Genomic DNA, 22,380 nt, shown 5'->3' on the forward strand with positions numbered 1-22,380 from the left:
GGTGCTAATGAAGTTTTTTTTTCCCCATTGATTGTACCCTTTGTGGGGGGATTGGTTGACATGTTTGGCTTAAAACTTGTATTGGTTTCAGGTCACAAATCCAGCAATTGATCCTCTTAGAGAAGGTCTAGTGATGTCTCTAGAAGTCAATCTTGGGACGCGTGGAAATATACTTGAAGTTGGACCGGGGAATGCCTCTCAGGTTTATTTTGCTTGGCTTTTTATTTTCTTAACTAAGAAAGTCAAATGCATTTCATTTTTTGCTATTTTTCTGATATTGGATATGACGTAAGTCATGTTTACTGTTTGTTTTTTCCCTTATTGTTTCTTTTAAAATTTCTTCTCTTTGGTGCTTAATTTGCCTGGATTATAAGCAGATGATTCTGTCAAGCCCTGTACTTAATGAAGGAGAGCTTGACACCTTGCTCAGAGATCCAATCTTGAAAGCACAAGCTTTGCCAACCTTTTTTGATATTAGTAAAGGGGTTGATGGTTCCTTGGAGAAGACAATATACAAGCTCTGTGAAGCTGCTGATGAAGCTGTAAGAAATGGTTCACAGCTGCTTGTTCTCTCTGACAGATCTGATGAGCCGGTATGTTTGCATGGCAATTACTTTGAATTTGCGTTCAGCAATGTCCTTTTGTAGATGAAGCAACATATCAGTGTTTTACGAGAAGCCTTTCTTGAATCTCATTTGCTTACTTTACTGCTTCTGCACGGAAGTCCGTCTAACTAATTGAAAACAAAGGGGAATTACTATAATTTTTATTTGATGATTCTGATATAGAGTAGATGAGTATGTCCCAGTCCTGAATTTGTTCTGGAATAGTAGTTTATTGATTTTTCTGGGATCTGCTCAATTGAAATGTGTGGTTGGTTCCATTTGAGTGGGACATTTACAATTATTCATAAGAGGCTTCTCTAGTAATGTCATGTTTATTAAATCATGAGTTTAAGATCCTTATTTCATCATTCTACTTTTGCTCGTGATTAGGAGCCGACCCGCCCTGCGATTCCAATTCTTCTTGCTGTAGGTGCTGTTCACCAACATTTGATTCAAAATGGTCTTCGGATGTCGGCTTCTATTGTTGCCAATACTGCTCAGTGTTTCAGTACTCACCACTTTGCTTGTTTAATTGGATATGGAGCAAGGTCAGTTTTGTTTTCCAAGATTTTATCGATTTTTTAATTTCTATTGATGTAATTTTTTTTCGTGTTGTTCTGCAAAAAATGTTGTCATGGAATGCTTTCAATTTGTAGATCTATCTTTTGATTTGTAATTTCAGGAGTTTTGATTAAAGATCTTTTTTCCCTCAATCCCATTCTGCTGCTCCTCTTTGTCCTGTGGTTTAGCAAATTTTAATAAGATATGCTGTAGTGCTATCCCTTTTTTGGTTGCTAGTTGTGGTGATCAGCAATTTTATGTCTAATTACCTGTGCTTTTATGAATTTATGAATTTTTTAGTTAATAAAGCATCTATTTTCTTTATTAGACATATCATCTGAAAATTCAGAATACGATTCGTCATGTATAAAGTTCAAATTGAGTTCTCTGGAAAGATGCTCTATCAGTCTATTCCATTGGATGCTGGCCGATTCTCACCTTAATGTAAGCTTTGTGTATTTCAACACTAACATCTAAATCATATATAGTTGTAAATTGTTTGTGGAATATACAGAAGCAGCTTAAAGCATCATAATATTGTATCTTTGGAAAATTCACTGCTCCTGCACATGTAACATAGACCTTGTTTACTTGAATTAAAAAAACAGAAACATATAACGTAGGATGAAAAGAATATTTAGCAACTCAAATGTCTTCTTGCTGAATTTGTAGAAGGTAAGTGGCCCATGTTACCTGCATCTAGTTATCTTGGCAATTTACACTGCAAATGGTACTCTGTGGCAGCCACAAATTAGTTCTCCCACTGTTATTCTGGTAACCTTTCTTTGGCTAGCCTAGTACTTGAAGCAAATGAAGTCCTGTTAAGATTTTTACTTGTATATTGTGTCTTCTATAAGCTTCATTGATTTAGCACTTTAGTGCTCTACTGACAGCTGTATTTCACAATCATCAGAATTGTTTCAGTGATAATGGAAATTGGCCTTTCTTAGTCAAAAGTGGTCAGGAATTCATCAGTTTAGTTCTACTTGTAGTACCTATACAACGGGGTGTGACCTGTTTATAGAGTAGGCAAAATATGAAGAATTTACACCATAACATCCATCAACTGTTGAGATAATATTCATTCGTTATTCAGGTTACTTTTGTTAGAAACTCTGTCTTGCAACTATTTGTGTTGTTTCAAGTTCTTCCTTGTGTTGAGTAATTGCCTGAAACTTTTTGCATGTCCAGATTAAATTGATTCCTATCCTTAACTCTCCACGTTAAAAACCTAAAAAGTTAGGAAAAAGAAAGGGAAGAAGAAGCAAAAGAAGAAGAAAGGTAAAGGAAAGGGGGAAGGAAAATATTAGCTTAAACCCCTGAAAGTTGGCTTACAGCTGAGTCTGTCTCCTATCTGGGTATTGTATCAAAGCAATTTTTTGGACATCTTTGTTTTTTGTAGCAAATTTTCATCCTTTCCTTCATCTCTTTGGTGCTACTGCATTCCTTCATTAGCTTTTTGTATCTTACCTAAATAACACACATCGTTTATTTTCCAAAATTCATTATTCCAGTGCTATCTGCCCATACCTGGCATTAGAGACATGTCGACAATGGCGTTTGAGCAATAAAACGGTGAATCTGATGAGGAATGGGAAGATGCCCACAGTAACAATTGAACAGGCACAAAAGAACTTCTGCAAGGTCTGAAAATTTCTGGTGGAAAAGTATTTGTTATTCATTCTGCTCTAATTGGTTATGTCAACTATGGTTCATTTTTAATTTCCTGTTACTTACATAATTTACTTGATTTAGTTATATGTTTTCTATTAGATAGCTGAATTGTCATCAACCCCCCCCCCCCCCCCCCCCAAAACAAACAAAACAAACCCCCTTTCTGTCTGTTCCCATATGATATTATAGCAATCCTGATTGTTATTTATGTATGAATGGTTAAATTTAAGCTGAATCTTGAGGGTTGATTTGTTTCTTGCATGTAAGCTGGCAACATAGCATGTAAGGCATACAATGATCAGGAGAAAGGAAAAATAGAATACTTTGGGTTTGATCAATGCATTAAGCGCAAATATTGGTTGGTGATTATGTTTTTAATCATGATTGACCTAATCTATATGCCTGATAAGTCCTTGTTAGCTGAAATGAGCAATTTTTTCTGAGGGGTGATCCCTTTTCAAATCCTTGATGAGATGGAGGATACCATTTTGTATAACTATATTAATTCTACCTTGTTGACTTTGTATTAGTATTTCTCTTTTCTTAAGTACTTCATTTAATTAGTTTATGAAGTAGTCAAGTGTTTCTCACATATCAATCCAACATTCGCACATCATAAACTCTTTAGTGGATGTGACAGGCACTTCAACTTATTTTTACATCGAGCACTGCTGAGTAGGCCAAATTCAAAACCATCAAGTTACTACCACCATTCTTGTAAATTGCAATCTTTTTGTATTAATACTTTTTTACCAACAATTATCTCATACAAGTATAGGAGGATTCTCTTATTTAGGCCCTACCTGTGTATTATTTTTTTGAATAAACAGTAGGCCTAATACTCAGGTGACATCGTGTTTAAGGATAATGACATGCTTTATGTGAAGTATAGAAATAATGTGAACCATGTTTCACTCTTTTTTTGGGTCCTCCTCATAGACAAGGTTCTGTGCTTTGTGGATACTTGGATATTTTCTTGCTACTAAGAATTTTCCTTTGATTAGAGTCTTATCCATAATATAACCCTTCATTTCCATGGACAAATTTTTCTCATAAGAATGTAGTTATACTATGGTGTCCTCTCCAATTTTTGCTTGGGCCAAAATTTAGTCTATCTGCAGGTACAATCCAAAATATGGTATGATTTTACACTTAAATTTTTTTTAATTATAATTAGGGAATGGCTTATTGTCCATTTGTGTTTTTATGCATTATCAGCTTCATGTTTGCATAATACTATTGTTTGATTTAGTTCTGGGTTTGTATTATGTCATTCCACTTTGGTCTGATTTCTTACTTCCAAAGCAAGATTCACTGTAGTTTTAATGAGGACAATTTTAAAAGAGTGAAGTTAAGGAAACAGTTCATTTTGTCAATGTTCGCGATATAGAATTCTTGTTTTCCAGCTCTTCAGTCACTGGAGAAAATCTTTCGTGGAAATGATTTGCTTCGTGAAGTAGAAAACTACTAAGTACTGCATGCTTAAGATGCTGAGCAGAAATATTTATTACTCAATTTTGTTTTCAGGCTGTTAAAGCTGGTCTCCTCAAAATCCTCTCCAAAATGGGCATCTCATTGCTATCAAGGTTTGTGCTTTTTCAAACTTACTGATGAGTTCCTTGGGGTTTTATCCTCTTACATTCAAGGAAATATGGATGTCAAAACTTCTAGTTTTCTATATGCTAAGTTTTCATATGCAAGCATGCGAATCAATAGTATACTCTTTAATTAACATGGTATATGGTGTTGTGCCAAGTGCTTCTGGGATCAATTCAAAAAGATGAAAAGTAACATGTTTGTTTTCATATCCTAGAAATCCTCGCGATGGAGTGTTAGTGTCACGTGTTTGTAGTGATTAATTAATTTTTATCTTTGTATTCTATAGTTCATTTTACCTTTAGTACAAAGTGTAACGAGGTTAAAGGTTGCTTTAGTAAAGCAATAATATGGGGAATAACATCCTTAAGAAATGGGGCTATTAGTAATTTTCTTTGTCGATATTTTGATTAATTTTTCGCGCCATGGGATTCATACTGATTTTAGGTAACAAGTATGTACTTGTCTTTCACTCATCATACTTCTGGGATTTTCTTGCTTTGAGGGAAACTGCTAACAAGTTACTTGGTTTTAGTTATTGTGGTGCACAGATATTTGAAGCCTATGGACTGGGGAAAGATGTTATTGATATAGCATTTTGTGGGAGTGTATCGACTATTGGTGGCTTAACCCTGGATGAGGTAGTAAACTCAATCATTGAGCACTTATTTACTGTCCCATATTTCATATTGTGTTGTAAAGAAAAATATTTTGGAGTACAATAAATGGAACTGTCTTCTAAGTGGAAGAATGACTACTAACAATTAGGCCTGTCAAAAAGGAAAGGATATGCTTGTGGTACAACTGTTGTTTTTGCTAGCATAACTTCCTAGAATTTTGAGTTTGGTAGGGATAAATCAAGGATAAGCTGTATTCATATCCGTGGCTCTTGGCTAGAATGCCATCACACATTGGTTGAGCTGGGGACCCCAGAATAGTAGGCATCTCCACTAGCAGGGTGGGGCATGTGACAAGATTACTTTTGTAAAATATGCCACTGTACCATAACTTGTAGAGAAAAATTGTTTGTTTTAAATGCTAATCTTTCCAAACATAGAAGTTTTCCGTATAATAGCCAGGTTTGTAATATCAAATAAAAAGGTTACAAATAGTATGCTAAGTACTTTAATTGGTTAATTAATTTATGTTTTGTAATCAGTCAATTATTGACACAACAGAAATCCTCCAACGTTGTCACAAGCTTGTCTTTACTTGGATAGATCAAGTCTTCTTGTCCATATCTTGCTTATTGGTATAACAATGTGGAGGTTGGTTTTTCCTTATTATAGATGTGGACTACATTCACTTGCATAATTGGCTTTAATTTTTTCATTTGATGGTGTAATAGTTATTTGTTGTGTTCAAATAGCTTCACAACTAAGATCACTTCAGGTTTTACAACTAAAATAGTGTTGGTTCTCTACAGCATAACCACAGGCGTATAGGATATCAATTTAGGTTTTTGTCCAATACATTCCTGTAGCTCATGTAGTTGTTTTGGGTGCTTTTTGTGACAACCAATTTTTTCCAAAACACCCCCTTCCCCTCCCACCACCACTCTTTCACACCCACCTTCCCACAACCACCACCACTCTTTCACACCCACCACCACCCCTCTCCTCTCTTTCACACCCACCACCACTCTCAAACTCCCTCCTCTTCTTGCTTCTCCTTTCCACCCTTCCCTCCTCCTTCCCCTCTTCTTTTCCTACCCCAACCCTCCCACCCCCTTCCCCCTCCCACCACCTTCTACCCCCCACCCATCTCCCATTTCCTCCACTTTCCTCCCCCACCCTGCCCCGGTCTCCCCCTCTCCTCCCCAGATTTGGTTGAAAGGAGGGGAGAGCAATAGCAGGGAGGGGAAAGGGGGAGGGTGAGGAAGAACATGGTGGAGAAGAGGGAAAGGGAGGAGGGGTTGGCTGGTGGGGGAATCATGTGGGGGGAGTGGGAGAGGGAAGGGTACAGGTGGTGGTGGTGATTTTTTTTTTTTTTTTTTTGGGGGGGGGGGGGGGGTGGTTTGTTCTAATAAAATTTTAGGTTTTTTAGCAAGTTGGTTTTCTGAAAAAATTTGTTTGTCTAAAACAGCCCGAAAACAGGCTTGCCAAACAGACCAAAGGAATTTTCAATCTTTAAGGGGATAGGGGTCAGTGACCCTCGCTTCCCTCTTTGCAGCTCCATTTACTGTCATTACAGCCCTTGAAAACTTCAATTAGAGGTGTTGATAGCTAACAATTGCACTCTTTGACTTGAGAGTCCACTGAGAAATACCCCTTGACTAGTAAACATATAACTCATGTTACTAAATAAAGCTTCTGTCTGGATTCAAACTTCCTGGATACCTTCCGCCTAAAGAATTAATTATAATTCTGACTTCGAAACAAAATGAAAATTAACTCTCCTTTCTCATAATCCTCATCCTCTTCCTTTTCCTCCCTTGATCATGAAACATTGCACTGAGCAAAGGATGGTAAGGCTATTGGCTACATAATGAAGAGACCAGAGAAAGCAGGCTTGGAAGATGGAATTGGTGAAGAGATGGGAAAGAATATGAAGGGGTCTTGGAAGAGGCAGGGGAAAGAAGGGTAGGCATGGTGGAGTAGCCATGGTTAAGCTGGAGGAAACAGGGAAGGGCGACAGATGAATGCTCGGGAATGAAAGAGGGAGCTAGGTGGAAGAAACAGAAGGAAAAAGGTGCATTTGGAGTGATGGGGTTTGTATTTTGATTTAAGTTTTTGCCTGTTGTTTTTTGTTTTTCTTTTACAAAGAAGAAATAATGGGCATCTTTTTCTTCTCCTTAGTTTTTATAACACATAATCATTACACAAGTCAGGCAAATGTTTGACATTTTTAACAGCTACAAATCTCTGTAGGATGTCTAATTGATGGGGCTCTTTGTATAGTTCCCAAAATCTCTGGTGGTCTTGGCTGTAACTTGACTAAATTGCAGAGGTTGTAAGTTATGAACCATTTTGTAAATGAAGTGTATTAAATTCTGACTCTTTCATTGCATTCACTTTTCAAGGAGTATAACTATTTTGACTGACATGTTAGGTAAGCTTGACTCATTTTTGTGCTTTGAGGTTGACTTTAAATGTTTATTTTAGGTGGAATTACCTAATAACAATGTCTCAAATGTACTTAAACAACTGATGGTTATAATCTCGGTGGATGAAATTGTTACTTAGTCGTTGAGAATCTTGGATCAAGTAAATCTAGAGGTTGTGATAGAGTATACTTGGAAATCTGACTCAAAATAACTTGGTGTTTTAGGATATAATCTCCTTGCATATAGTTGGCTTTGATGTCCGTGTTCTGCACATATGCAACACCAAGTGTCAAACTCAAAACTTGTGCTATTGGGTGGAAATATCCATCAGAGATGCCACATAACTTACAGTCCTTGAAAAAGTCTTCCTCTCATCTTCAAATGGAATTTTTTCATTTCATGCAGCTAGCAAGAGAGACATTGTCATTTTGGGTGAAGGCTTTCTCTGAGGATACAGCGAAAAGACTTGAAAATTTTGGGTTTATACAATTCAGACCAGGAGGTATTACTACTGTACATGCTTATCTTACATATATGTATATATGAAACATATTTTACCTTTAGTTTCAGATTTTGCTTGAAACTTCACCATATTCCTTATGTAAGCTTAAGTGCTAAAGTTTTTATTGTATTTAACCAAAGGGGAGTATCATGGCAACAACCCTGAGATGTCAAAACTGCTTCATAAAGCTGTCCGACAAAAAAATGAAAGTGCATATTCAGTTTATCAGCAGCACTTAGTTACCCGACCTGTGAATGTGAGTTGCTCTGGCTAATATTTGTTTCGTTCCTTGTTGATCTTTTAGCATCGTCTAAGTTATTAACATGGTTAACAGAGAAGATGATAATAGATAGAGTTTTACCACCGTTTTACTCATTTATGTAACTTTATGGATGAGATTATAAGGCTTCTCTAACTATATAGCATATTTTCATTTGTAGGTTCTCCGGGATCTTCTTGAATTTAAAAGTGATCGTCCCCCTATTCCAGTTGGAAGGGTTGAGCCTGCTTCCTCAATTGTGCTGCGCTTTTGTACTGGCGGAATGTCACTTGGAGCTATTTCTAGGGAAACTCATGAGGCAATTGCAATTGCTATGAATAGATTGGGTGGAAAATCAAATTCAGGAGAAGGTGGTGAGGTAATCGACTGGTTTTTATGCCAGACGCCTCAATGGAAGATTGTGCTAGTTTCATTTCATCAACTTGGAAACATTTGCAAGTTATGGTTGTTATATTCGAAATCATACAGGATCCAATTCGCTGGAAGCCACTTACGGATGTCGTTGATGGGTATTCTCCAACATTGCCACACCTTAAAGGTCTTCAAAATGGTGATACTGCTACAAGTGCTATCAAGCAGGTCAATATGTTATACTTAGCTTCAAAGATTTTGCATGTCGCCTTTATCTGTGTCAATTGAAGAGCATTTATATTGTAATATGGGGAATAGTTGGATTTACCATTTTTATTTTGCAGGTTGCTTCCGGACGCTTTGGTGTTACTCCAACATTTTTAGTCAATGCTGATCAAATAGAGATCAAAATTGCTCAGGGTGCAAAACCTGGTGAAGGTGGGCAATTGCCAGGAAAAAAAGTTAGTGCTTACATCGCACGATTAAGAAATTCTAAACCTGGTGTACCCCTTATATCTCCTCCTCCACACCATGATATCTATTCCATTGAGGATCTTGCTCAGTTGATTTTTGACCTCCATCAGGTTGAAATTTAAGTATGCAATTCTTTTTTGTAATGCTTAATACAGATGTCAATTCAAACAAGAAAAGGAATTTATAAGACTCTATCTAAAACTAGGTTAACCCGAAGGCTAAAGTGTCAGTAAAGCTAGTAGCAGAAGCTGGCATTGGCACAGTTGCTTCAGGGGTTGCGAAGGGTAATGCTGATATTATACAGGTATCAAGATGTGACTAATTGTCTATATGCTCTTTTGAGGATTCAGCATCTGCATGTGTTCGTGTGCCTTTTTGCTCAAAATTGTCAGCTTTAGGATATTTGTGACAGAAAGCCTAGAACAACTTTGCCCTTCCTTTGGTTGATTCCAAATTAGAAAAAGGCAAGGGTAAATGATAATCGTTAATTAACTCTAATCCAACATTTTGGTGATGGCTTGTCTGTCAAAGAAACAAGGTAAAGGCGATTGCTTTTTTCTTGGATAGGAATAGTTGTACAGAATTCCTCTAGGATTTCACTCATATGAAGTAGAATGGTGAAGATTCTAATAATTCATAATAACATTGGGATGTTAGAGTTTTATCATCTTGTAGTTGTGCAATTACCATTTTTTTTTTTGGGGCTATTGGATTTTAGGGAAGAGGTTTGGACATTGCTAGAGTCTGAGAACAGAAAATTCATTTCCATATATGTGATCCTGGAGCCGTGATTGAAAATTGCAGTTCTTGTTCTTTCTTCCTGTTCTACTTCAGTGATCAAGTTTGCTTCTTTCTTAGAACACAGCTTTACTTTTGCATGATTGAGAATTTCTGGTCATCAATGAACACAATAATTTATTGGCGTTTTGTGCTTTTTTCCTTTCTCATGAGTGCCTTCTCATTTTGCATCTACAAGATCTATGAATACAATATTTCATTAAGTAGTATTCTTTGGTCTTTTGTCAAGTATGGATAACTTTTTTAGTTCAGGGTGGTAACCATGGGACAAAAACTAACTATCAAAGGAAAACTAAATCAGACCTTGTATATAACTGTCTCCATCACCACTTAAGCAAAGAACATCCAAGGAGGACAAACAATAAGAGAAAACAATTGGCTTAACTATGACTATGGTTTTTCCTTCTAGTTGTCAGTATTTGGTTGCACCCCCCCACCCCCAAAACCCACCCACCAAAGAAAAAACAACAACAAAAACATAAACAATAATCCACCATAGCTGCTGCAATCCTCTATTGACAATTTGATTTATCAGATATCAGGGCATGATGGTGGAACAGGAGCTAGCCCTGTAAGCTCAATTAAGCATGCAGGTGGTCCTTGGGAACTTGGACTGACTGAAACACACCAGGTTTGTAGAATATATGTTAGAATGAATTGTCATAATACTGTATCCTATTTTGTATGATGATCTCATGTTTTCCTATTGATCTTTTGGGGTTAATTCTGTTATAGACCCTTATTGAAAATGGGCTTAGAGAACGGGTCATACTCAGAGTTGATGGTGGCTTCAAAAGTGGATTTGATGTTCTTATGGCTGCAGCTATGGGAGCTGATGAGTATGGATTTGGTTCTGTGGCTATGATTGCAACTGGCTGTGTAATGGCTCGTATTTGCCACACAAACAATTGTCCTGTTGGCGTTGCTAGCCAGGTAAAGATTATTCTTTAGTAAATATTTCTATAGCATTTATCAATGCTTGGTGTTTATGACTTTTTGCTGGTGATCCATTTTTCTTTAGAGGGAAGAACTACGAGCTCGTTTCCCTGGTGTGCCTGGTGACCTCGTTAACTACTTTATCTATGTTGCTGAAGAGGTAATACTTCTGTTGCAAAGATCATGCATTTTTCAGCTTTACTTGAAAGGGCCTATTTAGTCATTAGCAGTCTTAGCAGTTGAACATGCTAAGGAGATTTCCAGCTTTAGCGTAGTATTTGGACATGCCTTTGACAAAACTAGAGGCCTTCTTTCATGTCTAGTTTAGAATGAATGCATCTTCTCCTCCTTAGTAACATGACATTATGCATTTTCTAAGCAGTACTTAGGAGATAGTTAGGTTTGAAGCCAATATGTCTGCTCCCTTCCATGTGGGGAGATCATAAAAACATTTATGGGTAAAAAAGGTTTAGGAGCACTCTATTAGAACATATACATTTCCTAGCTTGCCAATGACCACAGGTCTTTCATGTTGGGATTGGCTGATTGCACGACTTAAAACATATCACAGTATGGTGCTACAGTGATTGCTTCTCTCTATGTTGAACACTGAGTTGTAAATCCACAAAAATCAAAGTTCACATAGCAACTGGTCTTGGATATTGGAGATGCTTTGCCCATTTTGGGCTTTTCATTATGCAAAACTGGTGCTTAAACACTTATATATCGTTTTGGTTTCTTCATCCAAGATCTGTGGATTGGGGAAGCTAATATGTATTAAGGGTGCAATACCAGAACTCTGGAATTTGAGAAATGGAATACCTTGATTAAAATTATATTTTTCAGTTAGTCTAGATTCTAGCTTCAACAAGAATGATGATTTGGACAGAGTATGATGAGAGATGAGGAAACACATTGCGGCTCTTAGCGGGTAGGTCCAATAAATGCGTCACTGTTGTATAGACTGTTGGTGAAAACATAATGGTTCAGTGATTCCTGTCGATCAGCATTTGAATGTATAGCCTATAATTTAGACAACAGATAAAATGGATCACAAAGCAAGCAATTTAATTTTCTTGTATATATTTTGTCCTCTCTCTCTCTCTCTCTCTTCCACTTGTAGTCTCTGAAAATGTTTCAGTTAAACCTGCTTCTCCCTTTTCTCTAATGTGCTGGCCATTCTTGGAAATATTTTGACAGGTAAGAGGCATGTTGGCACAACTGGGTTATGAGAAACTGGATGATGTTATTGGGCGCACGGATCTACTAAGATCTCGAGATATTTCATTAGTGAAGACACAACATCTTGATCTAAGCTATATTCTTTCTGTATGACTCCTAGAAATCGTTTGTTGATCATTTGCACCCTGCAGATTGTTTCTTTGGCCATGATATTCTGTTTTGCTTTTTAGAATGTTGGACTACCAAAGTGGAGCAGCACTACCATTAGGAATCAAGATGTTCACAGTAATGGTCCTGTTCTGGATGATAATTTGCTATCAGATCCAGAGGTAGTATAATACTTCAAGAACACTCTTACTGAAAGAATCTAATGAGCCTTTTGGCAGTAATGGCTTTATATGGGTTTCACTTTACGTGTCAATTTTAATATACAGACTTTGAGTTGGTTATTTAACTATTGGATTGTTAAAGACTGAACCCTCAAATTCATCTGGTAGATTGAGAAAAATGCTTGTCACATCTTTTAAAGAAACATTTGCCTTTTTGGCCTGTGATTGGTTTGGTTGAAGGGGTGTCAATTTGAATGATATCCATTTTGTTGTTCAGAACAGCCAATTTGAATCAATTGAATGGTGGCAAGCGTGAATCTTTGATTGTTGATTTTACCGGCTAACTTGGAGGGCTTCAGGATGATTCACATTTTTGTTAGGATAGGGTTTACAAGTAATAACAGAACAATAAAGGAAAGTTGCACTCCCCCACCTCCCACCCCCAGCGGGCCTCTGTTTTCTGTGTCTCTCCCTCTCGTTCCTGTCTGTCTTCTAATCATGCTGGAGATTGCTGGCACCTGTACAAGCAAGTATTTGATACTTTTATGTGGAAGTAAGCGATAAAAATGTGAACACTATTTGGTATCATGAATAATTTTATGCTTTTATGTAAAGCACTGGTAAACAACAAGAATACAACAGCGAGCATTCATTACGTCATTGTCATGTACTGGATTTTACAGGCTTGCAATTACTGAAAGTTTGTTTTACGAAAGGATATAGGGAATCTTGTTAGTTTACCTCCTGTATAATTAAATTCTGCAAACTGCTTTTTCATATTGTTTTGATGAATTTCTTGTTTCTCAAATGGTCTTTTTCTTCTTTTCCTTTGTATACAGATATCGGATGCGATTCAGAATGAAAAGGTGGTCCACAAAACCGTCACAATTTACAATGTGGACCGTGCTGTTTGTGGCCGTATTGCAGGAGTAGTTGCAAAGAAATATGGTGACACTGGATTCGCTGGGCAGCTCAATATAACGTAAATATGGCTTAGTGATTTGAACATTGAGTTTAGAAGGAAATTTTAGTGTTTTCTCATGTTATAGTGATCCTCTACATGCAAGATGCATTTACCTTTCATATTTCATGTTTCTTCTTCTCAGGGCATAAACTTGTTCTTGCAAATAATGGATGCATATTTGTTTCTTTTCTACAGGTTTACAGGGAGTGCTGGCCAATCATTTGGATGTTTTCTCACACCTGGAATGAACATCCGACTTGCTGGAGAAGCTAATGATTATGTCGGAAAGGTTTGTCAATGAAATTCTTATATGTTAGATAATTTTGTAGCCCAAATCATGGAACTTGATTATTATTTCTAAAAGTTATTGGGTCATGTTTAGAATTTTCAAGTAAATATTTGCTTGGGTGATTTGGTAGTCACTTCATTGAATGGCCTATTCTTTTTAATGTCCGACACCTTTTGTCCACTTTATGGATCGTAATTATGTCATAAAGCTAACTTACAACTAAACTGAAAGGGAAAAAAGGGTATGATATATATTTCTTGTCATCCCATGCTCCCACTGCCCAGTAGGTATACGATCATCATGCATTTAATTTATGTAGCCATCTAAGATGAGCTTTCATTTTCAGGGTATGGCTGGTGGTGAATTAGTTGTAACTCCTGCTGAGAGTACTGGATTTTGCCCAGAGGATGCTACAATTGTAGGAAATACCTGTTTGTATGGGGCCACAGGAGGTCAAGTCTTTGTAAGAGGAAAAGCTGGGGAGCGTTTCGCTGTGAGAAACTCACTTGCTCAAGCTGTTGTAGAAGGCACTGGCGATCATTGTTGTGAATACATGACTGGGGGTTGTGTGGTGGTGCTTGGCAAGTGAGTATCTTCTCTTATCATGTTCTGTTCATTGTTGAAAAGAAGAATGCAATTACGTACTTTGTCCTCCTTCAGATAAAAACGTTGTATCTTGCTTTTTTGGTAGGGTTGGTAGAAATGTTGCGGCGGGTATGACTGGAGGTCTAGCTTATATTCTAGATGAGGATGATACTCTTATCCCCAAGGTTTGTGATATGAGATGTATGAACAATAGAGTTGTATGTTTACGTTCTGCATGCATATGTTAATTCTTATGTTACACTAATTAAATGGATCACCAACTACCTCGTCGCCTTTACAACCTGGGACCCTCTAGGAAGAAAAAATAGAAAAAGAAAAAGGGAAAGCTAATCCAGGGCACGTTTAATAAGAGGTGAATTTCCCAAATCAAAGTTCTCCCTCTTACAAATATAGCATGAAACACCATCTTTGGTTCTTTCGTTTATGTTATCTGATTCCAGAGTCAAGGAAGTTGTCTGACATATCTGCCACATTTGTAGATGGCATCCACATTTTCAACTTTCTACTATAGTGAAAGTACTTAAGAAACTGCATAAAGAAATTCTTTGTGGTTATTGCAAATACAGAGTGGGGACACTGCTGTGGTTAAATTTAATAGAGAATATTGAGACCAACTTTGATCCTTTAGATGTTTTGACAATTTACAGCCTACTTCTTGTATGCATAAGAACATGCGTGTCCAGTTAGAGCACTCGATTATTAGTAGACATCTGTATTTTATGTTTAATCTTCTATTTATCTATTGAGATCCTTAGGAGATGGAATAAGGTGCACTAAGGCAATGAACATGAATGTATTTGTATTTGCAGGAAGGTCTGCTCTGACACACTCCTCCACAAGTTTTACAATGAGATCCAATATAAGTCATTTTTCATGAGCTCAATAATGTTTTTTATGGAGGAAAAAATATATTCACAGAGCCAGGGGCTGATCTTTGAATAGAAACTGAGAATTTTGATTTAGCTTGCCCCTGATGCTCTCTCTTCTGAGGAATGTTGAGACAATTGGAAAATCTAAATTGTTAATAATGATAATTTTGAATTTTTGTGAATTCAATGTGCGAAGTTGTTTGGTTGCAAATTAACAGCGGAATGTGATAATGTAAAAACTGCTTGTAAGAAGACAATTGAAACCACAGAGAATGATTTATATGCTAACAGATGTAAGCAGTCTTCTTTGATCTGGACGTAGAAAGAAGATGACTTAAGTTACAGATGAAAACATAATCTTTGATTAGGATAGTTAGGAATTGTAAGTTGATTTATATAGGATGAGTCTGAGACAGCTTTGGCCCTATATCAAATTTTTTTATTGATTTCATTAATGTTTGCCTGTCACATGCAAGCCAACATGGTGCCGATCTCTTGGTAGTGATACTCATGATATTCCGAAGTGCATAAATACGAGCTTTCCAGAGGGTTTACAAACAAAGCTATATCAAAATATATGCCATTTCCCTTCTTAACTGAGGCATCAGTAGTCTTGTTACTTTCTCTTCAACTATACGAGATAGTCAACTGCTATTGTTGATCTTACTTTCTCTTCAACTCATGAGCTCTTGCTATGCAATAGCATGTGTTGATCTTCCTACATTTGTGGTGTTATTATGACATGGACTCATAAAGTTGATGTCTGGCGTCAAAAATGCTTTCCCTCTTAATGAATGTCATACCTGCTGTATCTTTTCTAAGTTTAATGATTCCTAGCTTGTGAATTATTCAATGTTATTTATAACAGGTGAACAAAGAAATTGTGAAGATCCAGAGAGTGCTTGCTCCTGTTGGCCAGATGCAGCTTAAGAGTCTTATTCAGGCCCATGTTGTAAGTTAGACATAATCAATCACGTTATTTCTTGCATGAATACTTGTTCACGAGAAGAAGAGAGAGAATGTTCTGGACTCCTAAAAATAAATTGTATGGTTTCAGAATGCTTGGAATTGTTCCTTTGGTTCACGGTCTTTCTTTTGGCTAAGAGATGTAGTCGTTGATACATATTGCTATCCTTCCTTTGGTAAAAGTTTAAACTATTACCAGTATCCACTATAACATTTTCAGTTTTCCTGCAATGTTTGTGTTCAAAATAGGAACATAGTGCACTTCCCTTCATTTGTTACCCTTAAAAAGGTTTTTAATGGACACTGCTTCTGTCAGTACTTCCATATGAGACTTCAATTTGATTGCTAGTTTGTCTCCAGAATCTTAACTTACACTTGCTGGAGAACTAGCGTCCTCTTGCCTTTCTAATGCACCTAACCAATACTCTACGTAGGAGAAAACTGGGAGTAGCAAGGGCTCCTCCATTCTCAAGGAGTGGGACAAATATTTGCCACTCTTTTGGCAGCTAGTTCCACCTAGTGAAGAAGACACTCCTGAGGCTTGTGCAGAGTACGAACAAGTAGCCACTGGACAGGTGACGTTGCAGTCAGCATAGGCAACAGTGGAGTTAAGTTCAAATCTGTGGCCTGTTGCAACCAATCGTCGAATTGTAAAGGAGATTATTTATGTCTTCTGGCATCAGATTCCTAGAGATGGAAAAAGATTTCGAACGTTAACGGTCATCATCGTCTGAAGCTGGAGGCCTTGATCTTCATCGAGCAACCGGTGTTTCATAACATGCTTCAGCAGCTGTATAGTGATGCTGCGCATACTTCAGATGTTAGATACTGGTTTTTCTGAATCTTACGATGGTTGTCTGGACTGGTGCCTGTGACTGGAAATTTTGGAATTTGAAACAGCAAATGTAAATATGGCTTTAAAAAGTCCCTTTTGCTGCCCCTTTCTGGCTTTCTCTGATATTCCATGTCTTCCCAATAAGTTGTAAATGTTGTCTTGTATCATGTAATTTATGATCAAGACTATAAATATTAAACATATTCCTTAGACGCAAAATTTCACTAAATCAACATTCTACGATTTTCTGTCATCGACGCTTGAGTTGGTCATACCAACACCCCCACAACCCCCACCCCCCCAAAAAAAAAAAAAAAACGAAAAAAAGGTAGGTAAGAAAACATAACTATTTTGACATTAAAAAGAGACAAAATGGAGTGCTCTAAAGCTCTATAAAGTCTGCAATGTTTTTAAACCTGGATTGAGGATTGAAGTGAAAGAGACTTCGGTTTGCTGTTTAATCGGTTTCATCTCGGCTCAATGATTTAATCTTTTTTTTTTTTTGTATGTTTTGGTATTAAGAATTATAAATGAAAGTGAAATATTTTTGTTAAAATATATTAAAAAAAGAGTGAACTTTGGTCGAATCTTTCAATTTTGTTCGATTTTTATTGGTCCAATCGGTTTTTGATAGAGTTCGATCAGTTTAATTGCAATTTTGGGTTAATCATTAAATCAACAAGTGGCATGGCCAGTTTGTGGTTTGACTAGTTGAACCAGTTGGTTTGATTTGTTTTTCAAAACATTGAAAATTAGGGTTAACATTCATGAGTGTACCTAAGAAAATAAACATGATTTAGGTATGAATGCATATGAGTATGGATTAAATAGACCTGGGTGATGTTATTTTTTTGATATCAATACAAGAAACCCACTAAAATTTATGCATACTTGCAACTTTATGACATTACAAATAAAAAGTAACAAATATTGAAATAAAGAATTGTTAGAATAAACTTAAGAGACTTGACTAACAATATGTAAATTGCAAGATTTGTCTCTCTCATTTCTTATATTGATATTTCTTTTAGTTTATGCCACATAATCTGAAGTTTTATTATATCGTATACGTTGGTGTTGTATAATGTAAGAGTGCAAAGTTTGTATCTTTAATTTCTTATGTAATTTTTTTTTTTTTTTGTAGTTCGTATCCAAAAATGTGACGTTTTTCTTATCTCTGGTATGCATCTGTGTAATTTGTTCTTGATGGCTGTTCTTTTCAAACTATTGAAAGGGTCTATGTCATTTGTTATTAATGGTTATTCTTTTCAAACTATTGGATGGAGTTGAAGCAATTTAAATCTCTGTAATTGTCAAAAAGGAAAGTGATTTTTTTATGTTATAGACGATCTATCTACAATGTGTTCTAGTTATTGGTTGTGTAATGTAAGTTGTGATAGTAAGATTTTCTTAAAGGAAACACGAGTTGGTTGGATGTCGCTTGGGTCAGGTTAGGGAGCATCAAGTAAGAACTTTCACATGCATTTGTCTTTTGGAAAACTAGAGGATGATTTGATTTGTGTAAATATTTTTGAGCCCAACTTAATGAGTAATAGATGAGTTCCCACTTTTTTATTTAATTGATTTCACTGACTGAGTCAACAGTTCAAATTTTTTATTCATGTGAAAAAATAAATGTGAATAATACTAATAGATTGTAAAAAGAAAAAAAAAATTCTTACAGGTCAGCTGGTTCAATCACTCAAGTTATATTGGTTTCGATCAATTTGACCAAGTTTTAATCGAATTTGATCATTTTTCACTTTTTCTTGTTTTCACATATAATCGAGCCGATGTCATGGCCGGTTTTGGTTCAATTGGCCAAATTCAGCTGATTCAGTCTGACTTTGTAAACATCGAATTCGTTTAGATGTCAAAGTGAGCTTTACTTATTGCATTAGTAGGAAGATTTATCGTTTTGGTTCTATCTCATGCAGTATTTAGTTGTAGTTTTCGTAATGTTTATGAACCTTCCATGATGTTTTACATGTAACACTGTATTGTCAGTGAACACAATATGACTAATCTAATTCCACTTCCTTGTGTAAAACCTAGCATCCCAAAAGTAACTCAAACAAATCCTTATATTCCACGTTTGGAGCCACCTTTAGCTTCGCTTTGCTTTGTAAAATTCTTAAAGCCAACTATAGAAAGATATTCAAAATTATATGTAAAATTTGCACTCCTTCTATTTACTAACTTTTTATTTGTCTTTTATTACTGTCACTTTCCATCTAAATGTACATACTCACGTTCATTGGTCTCTTGTTAGTTATTCTTTTCATTCCATCCCCAAAGAATTCACATTTGAAGACAAACCATATTTGACATTGAACGCACTTAACACTAGAACAATATATGGTTTTACCATAAATGTTTTGAAAAAAAAAAATGATGGAAGTAACTAAAAACAGGCAGAAACTTATAGCGAATAGTAGCTAGCTATCAAGTTACACAAAAACACCCAAAACCAAACCTGTATAATTACTATGACTGGCTTTCTTGAATCAGTTTAGTAGATTTATTTATTTATTTTGTTAAAACAGCAAGATGATAATTACATCAGTATGTATTGTTTGACGATGAATGCAATTATTATGAGTTGAGTGTCATGTGGATCGTAACAAGATGAACATGTAACATTCGGTGTGTCATGAGGGTCTCGAATCCACTGTGGATAAGATTTTTAAAAGGAACCCTTCTGAACTTTATGTTTAATTGCGCTTTGTCCTTCTGAATTTATTAAATAAGTATTTTGCCTCCTATTTGATATTTTAAGATAAAAGTGTCGTTATTATTTTATTTTATTTCTTTTTGGTTTATTTAGTCCCTCTTTTTCTTTTCTACTACTTGCTTTTACTTTTTTTACTGTTTTTTTTTTACTTTTCTCATGTTACTATTTTGTTTCACTTTCCTATTAGTATTACTAATTTGTATACTTATTATAATTAACTTTCACTTATAATTTCATTCTTGTTTTATTTATTTACATTATTAGAAAATTCAAAACAAACTATATAGCATGAAAAACTAATATGTGCCTACCATAATAAAAAAAAGTGTATATTACTGGCAATTTGACTATTTAAAAAGATTTTAGCCAACTGGAACTTTAAATTAGTTAATATTTAAAGGTATATCTAAAAATAAAGTAACAAATACTTTTATTTACTTTTTTATATATAGTTGATTACTAGCTATATTATTATGATTTGAATTTGTTACTGTTATTATTAAAAATTAATTTATTCCATACTCTAGATGTATTGATTTAAGTAATATATGAAATAATCTATACGCTTAGATAACATATACTTTGTTATAGCATAGACTTTAGTCATTATTACTTTCAATAGCAAAAGGTAAACAAGATAGAAATAAATAAAGAATAAATTTAAGAAGATTAAAATTAATATATAGATAATAATAGCAAAGAGAAGAAAGTAGTTGATCACATGAGAAAAGGGAGAAAATTTTTAAAAAATAAAGAAAAGGGACAAGTAGAAAAATGGCAAGAAAGGAGGAAAAAGAAATAAAGTAATAATTAATATGAAACGGACACTTTTGTCCTAAAACATAAAGCAGACGGGGCAAAGTACCTATTTATTGGGTTGAGAGAAATAAAGTGCAACTATGAATAAAGTTTAGGACGGTTTAATACTTTCAACCCTTTTTAAATGAAAGTCTACTTTGATGCATACGAGAGTGACCATTATGCCGGATTGTTAGAAAAAAAAAAAAGAAAAAAGAAGAAGGGGCTTGAGGGCGAAAAAACGATGTATAGGTTCCTAAAATGGAACTTTGAGATGTTCGCACCAGATGAGTACCCTTGACAATTGTTATATCAGTGGTATCGACGAGAATGTAACATGGTTGCTAAAAAACTTGCAAACCTCATACTCAAAGATGGGTTTGTCAATTTGATTTAGAGAACTAAATACCTTTGAAAAATTTAATTTTCCTAACTTTTAGACTTTCACCGGCTCTATAAGGACAAGAATCCCACAAAAGACAATGCACAAAATAATGCACTTATTGAACGGGGCATTCCACCGTCTTCAAGTTAAGTTGGGATGATGGAGCCTGTATTATCCGTTTGAATACATTGGATAGTTTGAATTGAATGTTTTGTTCTGAAACGAGATTTTCCGTAATTTGAAATAATAGGTGAAGTATATCTAACCTTCTTTCAATTAGGCCAAAGGTAAGTTAAACTATATTCATCTATTGGGTTTGGTTGGGTTGGGTGGTAATGTGGGAAGAATTGAAAGTAAGAGGTCTTGGATAATCCAAGACCTCCTATTTATCCCAAAAAAGTTTTAAAAAAAAAATCTATTTTCACCTATTTAGTATATATAAATTACGGTAAAATCAATTATTAATAAGGTTGTCTCCTACCTCGGTTATAATTTCATGTTAATCTAGAGTCATCTATAAATGTGATTATTTACATCATCTAGCAAATTATTTTGGAGTGAACTAAGAAATTTACATAATATTCGCAGAATTTTGTGATTATTGTTAACTTATATCAGAAACGCTTCTATCTTCACGTAGCATCAAAATCTAAACAAATTTTTAACACAATGATAACAAAACATGGAGTAAGAACCTAGGTTTGTACAGATGATGCATTGGACCTATTTGACATCTTCAATTCTTGTTCATGTCTCTAAGGTGTTCATCTTCCTTAAAAAGAATCTTCTACTTCTGCTAAAAGTGAAAAATATTTTTGTTATCTGACTGAAATATCTCTTCCTATTCTTGTTGTTGGCTATATTTTCCTTGTTTGATTTCCTTTTCCTTTTCTTGCCTTTTCCGCCACAAAATCTATTACTACTTGTTATATATATGGCAATAGAATTTGGTTTAGTAGTCTTCAATCCCTGAAACTTCGTTAGGTTTAGAAAATGTCAAAACTGGAGTGTATTGTGACTAAGTGGTGTTTTGATTACATGCAACTCTTGCTTGTTCTTGTAAGCATGTAAAACAATAGGGTATAAAAATATGTGGGAGAAGAGGAGCTATTAAAACTTGCCTTTATTCAAAACTAGGTAAAATTGCCTTTATAATGACCAAGACTGTCCTTTTTTTTTTTCTCTTAACTTTGCTCAACTAAATACAATACCGCAAAAACTAAGACAAGAAAGTATCAAGTAATCATTTTATACCATAAATAAACAGATTAGTAAATTTTGACTATAGGAAAAACGGTTAATTCAAAACTACGGATGATCTAACCCTTATTAGGTTTGGTTGTAATTATGTCAATAACGCTTCTATTAAACCAAACTTTGGCTCAACTGTTACCCATTTGAATTTTTTTTTAAAAAATTTACTATCTTAAAATATCTATTTATCATATCAATCCATGAAATTTAATAAACCGATTGTTGCCGTTCACTTCATGTTCAACTTATTAGCCTTTCTTGATGGCAATGTATATCAAAATTTCCAATTATGAATCACAATGAAACTTGACAGGAATTTTTTTTGTATAAATCTTCTGACTGATTC

At 35.3% G+C, this 22,380-nt stretch overlaps 1 protein-coding gene across 1 annotated transcript in view; it reads left to right on the top strand.

The window, feature by feature from the left end:
• Positions 1-17,082, top strand: part of LOC113773345 (ferredoxin-dependent glutamate synthase, chloroplastic) — a 32,145-nt gene extending 15,063 nt beyond the window's left edge. The window contains exons 11-33 of the mRNA XM_027317969.1: positions 92-202; positions 378-593; positions 996-1,153; positions 2,681-2,810; positions 4,368-4,426; positions 4,972-5,077; positions 7,888-7,984; positions 8,125-8,240; positions 8,425-8,622; positions 8,733-8,843; positions 8,960-9,199; positions 9,295-9,393; positions 10,423-10,518; positions 10,623-10,820; positions 10,909-10,983; positions 12,024-12,152; positions 12,236-12,334; positions 13,174-13,316; positions 13,494-13,587; positions 13,934-14,172; positions 14,279-14,357; positions 15,931-16,014; positions 16,463-17,082. Of these exons, the coding sequence (XP_027173770.1) occupies positions 92-202; positions 378-593; positions 996-1,153; positions 2,681-2,810; positions 4,368-4,426; positions 4,972-5,077; positions 7,888-7,984; positions 8,125-8,240; positions 8,425-8,622; positions 8,733-8,843; positions 8,960-9,199; positions 9,295-9,393; positions 10,423-10,518; positions 10,623-10,820; positions 10,909-10,983; positions 12,024-12,152; positions 12,236-12,334; positions 13,174-13,316; positions 13,494-13,587; positions 13,934-14,172; positions 14,279-14,357; positions 15,931-16,014; positions 16,463-16,624 (3,039 nt within the window). The 3' untranslated portion in view covers positions 16,625-17,082. The remainder of the gene's footprint in view (positions 1-91; positions 203-377; positions 594-995; positions 1,154-2,680; positions 2,811-4,367; positions 4,427-4,971; positions 5,078-7,887; positions 7,985-8,124; positions 8,241-8,424; positions 8,623-8,732; positions 8,844-8,959; positions 9,200-9,294; positions 9,394-10,422; positions 10,519-10,622; positions 10,821-10,908; positions 10,984-12,023; positions 12,153-12,235; positions 12,335-13,173; positions 13,317-13,493; positions 13,588-13,933; positions 14,173-14,278; positions 14,358-15,930; positions 16,015-16,462) is intronic.
• Positions 17,083-22,380: the final 5,298 nt, after the last annotated feature.

Source organism: Coffea eugenioides, chromosome 6 (assembly GCF_003713205.1).
Source record: "Coffea eugenioides isolate CCC68of chromosome 6, Ceug_1.0, whole genome shotgun sequence".
Classification (NCBI taxonomy): domain Eukaryota; kingdom Viridiplantae; phylum Streptophyta; class Magnoliopsida; order Gentianales; family Rubiaceae; genus Coffea; species Coffea eugenioides.